General features: G+C 35.6%; 1 protein-coding gene across 1 annotated transcript in view; it reads right to left on the bottom strand.

The window, feature by feature from the left end:
• ULK4 (unc-51 like kinase 4) overlaps window positions 1-5,393 on the bottom strand; it is a 406,030-nt gene that overhangs the window by 385,888 nt on the left and 14,749 nt on the right. The window contains exons 6-9 of the mRNA XM_023529030.1: window positions 5,219-5,302; window positions 3,330-3,405; window positions 1,342-1,434; window positions 5-38 (exon numbers count right to left, since the gene is read on the bottom strand). Coding sequence (XP_023384798.1) covers window positions 5-38; window positions 1,342-1,434; window positions 3,330-3,405; window positions 5,219-5,302 — 287 coding nt within the window. The remainder of the gene's footprint in view (window positions 1-4; window positions 39-1,341; window positions 1,435-3,329; window positions 3,406-5,218; window positions 5,303-5,393) is intronic.

Below are 5,393 nucleotides of genomic sequence, written 5' to 3'. Positions count from 1 at the left end.
CCTTGGAATCTTGTGACCCAGGACACTCCATTGAGTTTCTGTTGTTCAACAGGAGAAAGTCAACACAAACTTACTTTTTAGCTTTCTATGGTTTTCTGTGTAGAACAAGATGTTGGAAAAGATAATTAAATTACACATTGGCAAAGCCGCAGGGTTAGAAAAGTAATATTTCTCACTGAGTGGCTAAAATGAGCACTTACTATATGTGCAAGGCATTGTACTAAGAAGTCTATAAACCTTGAACCTGAAGAATAAATAGCAGCAGGCAGATTGGGGAAGTAAACCGAGCTTGATGCACCAGCAGATCTGCGGCAAGTTTCCCTTTTATTTTTCCCCAAGATTGCCCAGCCTGGGTTCAAAGGCAACAAGTACAGACAGAAGGAGCCCCAATAAGCCCCGTATTTCTGTGCCACAGAATAGGAAAGGAGGCTTTTAATGGTCAGCGCAGGGGACATCCCCTAGGTTTTGTCTTTTTCTTTTTCCGTTCTGTCCCGCCCCAATCTCCAAGTAACTCCGCAGCATCGGCTGGGAGCAGCGGCAGCTTCTGGCCGGGGCCTAAAACTCTGAGGAAGGGGCATCCTCCCCAACCAGAGAGCTATGATCCCAAGAACGTGAGGCAAATGCCTGTTGCTCTGCTCTTTTTTCTTCTTCTCGCTCTCTTCCTGCCACCTGGCCCCAAATACATCCAGAACATGAAAACTAATACGGCATGACTAAATGTAGGGTTTATTGTGGGAATGCAGGGTTGGTTCAATTCAAAAACCAATTTATGTAAGAGTCCATAATGAGAGTCTAAAGAAGAAAAAACGCATGATCATATCATCTGATACATAAAAGCATTTGATAAAAGTCAACATTCATTCAAACCGAGAGCTACAAAAACCTCCAGCTCAGTCTTCTTAGTGGGGAAAGGCAGACGCTTTCATCCTGCAATCAGAAACCAGGCAAGGATGTTCATTTTTATTACTGCCGACTCAGTACCTTGCCATTGACCTCATCTGGAGAAGTGTGACAAATCACACACCGGCTCTTAAAGTTTCTATCCAGCAATAACATATATCACTTCTATTCAAACTTCATTAGCCAAAGCAAGTCACATGACCACACAACTTAAAAAAGGAAATGAGACCCTACCATATGTTGCGTGGTGGGAAACCACTTATGTTTGGTGAACAGAACTACTGACTACCATACTAAATCACTGACTGGAGAACAGGCAACTGATCAGAAAATGAGCAAAAGCAATAACACAGAACATATCCTGATGCTGCATTACTAGAATAGTAACGGGTATGAGTGTTTAATAACCATGTCTTATGCACAAAGATAAGCTTATCCTACCTGACGCTGGAGTCCTCAGTGCTCGAGTCCGGATCTTTTCTAGTGAGAGCATCCTTCCAAAATGGATGCCGCAGTAGGCTTGCCCAAGGTAATCTTTACGAAACAAATGTTAAAATTTTATTTCAGCATGATTTACTGTGCAGAATTCCAGATATGTCCCAATTACATATATCAGATCTTACAATTTACAAATATCTCCGTATAAATGTACCTCTGAGATTGTTTCATACTTTATTCTTTCATTTTAGTATGCAAATAACCTCTCTTAGCAACAAATAATTCATTAGTCGTTCAGAAGCCTGGAATGGAACAGAATGAAAGGGTCTGACAACTAAGTGACAAAAGTTTCAGAGTTCATATTCCATGGAGCTGGATGAAAACATTTTGGGTTCTCAAAATGGTCTATGAGGAAGTCTATAAATAGACATCTAGGTGTACTCATCAGACTCAAAAAGGGTAAGCTTCACTGATTAACAAAATAAACCTTTGTTAAACAAAAAGAAAATTTTAAGTAACAATACTTCGATGAAATTTAAAAAAAAATTTATATCTGATTATTCAAAATTTCCGTATTGAAAAAACCACTTTCATCAAAATTAAAAACTAATAACAGAAAGAATCTGCAACCACATATAATACGAGGGCCCTTTTATAGAAGGACCCTTAAGTTTCACTAACAGAGACATAAAAATTGCCAATAAAATAGAATTTCTTTTTCATCCGTCAGCTTGGCAAAAATTTATAACATCGGCAAAGCCCATTGTAGGTAAAGGCAGTAAGGAAAGAGCTTTCTAACGCTGCTGGAAGTATAAACCAGCACGTGTTCCTAAAATGCAGCAAATGTACCAAACTTTTTAATGTTCTTAGCCATTGGCCAGCAACTCCACTTTGAAAAATTTATCCAAAGGAGATAACTGCCCCAGTAACCACCACTATCACCAACAAAATACACAAAAGGATATTCACTGTAGCGGTGTATATGATATTCTAAATCAAGAAGCAATCTAAATGTTTATTGTTATTACGAGTTATCGCACGCACAATTTGTAGCCATTTAAAATGCCGAGGCAGATACATAGAGAAAAAACTAGTTTATGGAGTAGTCCCATTTATGAAAAAAAAGCATATGATATAGGGATACAAATATGTGGAAATGTAGATATACCATCCTAAATTACGTATATTTATGTCTTATCAAAAGATGTCTAGAAGATTATCCACCAAAATAACACTAATCCTAAAAGTATTCTATTATAAGCATAGGCGGTTTGTCCTATAACTTAAGCAAGAAACAGCATTTCCTTCGGTTTTTCTCTATTTAATGAACACATAGAATGAATTCTTTTATATACTACACTAAATTTATTAATCATTTTACACTCTGAAACAGAGACCCCCCAAATACTTGCGTAAATACCCCCTATCAGTTTCCTCGTGGCAGAACTAGAGTTAGAAACCAGCTGCTCGTCTCCCAAGCCAGGGAGACACCTGCCCGCCACCACCCCACGCCACAGCTTCTAACTTAACTGCCATCACTACAACACAGAAAATTCACTGTGCCTATTATCCTATCACTTGATATCCCCAATTATGACAGGACTATCATAAAAAATATATTACATTAAAATTTCACTCAGTAGTTATTACATTAACTATCTTGAGACAGTATCATCCCTAGTTCAATAGTCTAAAACAGTTTTGGCCTGAAATCAACAACAGAAAGAAATACACCGCTTGGATTTGAGAGTTACAAGAAAACCTGTCAACCTACTAGGCAACTATTTAATATGTTAAAAGAGAAAATGACTTTAAAAATTCCTCATGATTGAAAAAACACCTGCAGAGAGAAACAACTCAGTGCAGACTCAGATTGTTTTTTAAAAAGTAATTTGAACAACTCTTTATGTATTGAGAAGTGTAATATTTTATAAGCACATGAAAGGAAAACAAGATTGCAACATTCATATTAAAATATCATCCACACGTACCTTTTCTGAGGATCTTTTTGAAGTAAACCATTAAGCAAATTAATAAAATCCGAAGAAGCTTTAGGAACAGAAGAATCTATTAATTCAAAAAAAAAAAAAATTAATTCCAAATTAATTCCAAAAACAAAGCGATAAGTACAGGAATACATACCCTATCTCAACATTTAAAGTCATAGAATTTTAAGCCCATAAATTATTTTTAAGAGAACTGAACCTATTAATAGCAATTACGGCCTTCATTTCATAGGGGAGAGGGACACAAAAATAAAAAACATTTTGTCCCAGACCACAAAAACCATGAACCTCAGAAACTAAGTCTCTACTAACCTCTAAAATTACTTTATTAAATAACCCCAGGAGGATTACCAGCCTAACAAACTCTTACCCTTGTCTTCAGCTATTAATTATGCCTCATTTTCTGAGGCATTCTTAACCAACTTCACTTCCTAGTATACTATGATTAGAATACTAGCAATCTCTCTGTTTTTAAGATTTTTAACAGGAAAATAATAAACATCACAGTATTAGGACACTGTCCAATTTCATTAATCTCCAAGTTTTGTCTTTTTAAATCAGACAGATATAGACTACAGTCAAATAATCAGCAATGGTTGAGAGAAGTGGCCATGAAGACAATGGCCAAAGACACTGCCAAGCACCCCAGAGACGAAGCAAACGGATGACGCTATGGGGAACTCTGATCCCACCCAGTCTGATGAAGATCACTGTGACACAACTAAGCCTGGGCCACCAATGGCACCTTTTTTTTTTTTTTTTTAAGAAAAAGTAAGATTTATTGAAAGTACATTTTAGAAAGAGATGAGCTACGCTAAGGAAGGCTGCAGCCCTGTGGAACTTAGGAGGTAGAGATAAGACAGCGTGCCCCAAAGGGAGGGGCGAGTTTCCAGCCAGGAACGCTGTACCAATGGTCTCCTGACCAGACCTCTGACGCCTTCGTTTTCAGATTTCTCTTTCCTGCATAAAAACTCGTTAACTTACAGAAAACAATAATCGATATTATGAGTTTATTTTAATCCTGTAAATTATCATTATAGGAAAGAGAAATGACTGGTTTCTATGAAAACTAAGTTAATGAAAGAGAAAAAAAAGGCAGCTTTTCACTGTAAGAAATATAGATTATTCTCAAAATATCAAGAGTTTTGTTTTTTTAGGCTAGGATGATTCTTGAAATATCGAAAGTATTCTATATTCTTATTTCTTCCATTAATTACCTCTGAAAATTTTATTCTTCTAAAAGTCACATTTTTTTTTTGTAAAGGCCTGTTTTCATTTACGTGTCTTAAGATTCACTTTTTTTGTGTGGTGTACAAATTGTTTTATTATGCCTGTGCCTTCTTCTGTCTTTACTTTCCTTAAAATTGTTAATGGTAGACTATTAATCACAATTTGTATGACTAAAGTTCTAACACTTTTAAATACTATAACTACATCTTGTTCAAAAGATTAAAAACTTCTCAGGGTAGCATTCTGATTCATCAAGATAAGGACTGAGAAATGCCTGATATGTTCCTATTCAAACACCAACTAGAAATAACTACAAAGAACATGAGTCTAAATCAAGTAAATGGCACCTACACAAAAAATAAAAGTCTGAGTTTTTTAAATCTTTAAACCAGATTTCTTTTGGTATAGAGGCACAAAATAACTTGTATTTTTAGATGAGGGAAACTTAGTACTTTGTTTTCCATTTTAATATCTTTTTAAAAAAACAGCAAAGGAGATGCTAATATTTCTAAAAATATCAATTTGGGACTATTTATAAAACATAAATTGGAGGGGTACAAATCAATAAAAATAGACTGGATAAAAATACACCGTTAGTTGGTGTAAAATGTATATTAACCGCATTTTTAATTAAAAAATCCTACCTTTTGGAACAGGTGGCAAAGGATCTTCATAAAAAATCTTTTCAATTAATTCTGATGCACTCTCTGAGAAGAATGGAGGTTTTCCTGAAATTACATGACAACTTGCCCATTAAACGATAGTTTGCTATTACCAATAATTCTAAAAAAATCTCAACTGCAGATTTTTCAGGATTAC

This window comes from Pteropus vampyrus, unplaced genomic scaffold (assembly GCF_000151845.1).
Source record: "Pteropus vampyrus isolate Shadow unplaced genomic scaffold, Pvam_2.0 Scaffold35, whole genome shotgun sequence".
In the NCBI taxonomy this organism is placed as follows: domain Eukaryota; kingdom Metazoa; phylum Chordata; class Mammalia; order Chiroptera; family Pteropodidae; genus Pteropus; species Pteropus vampyrus.
Note: the sequence above shows the minus strand (reverse complement) of the source record. Positions and strands in the feature narration are given on the sequence as shown.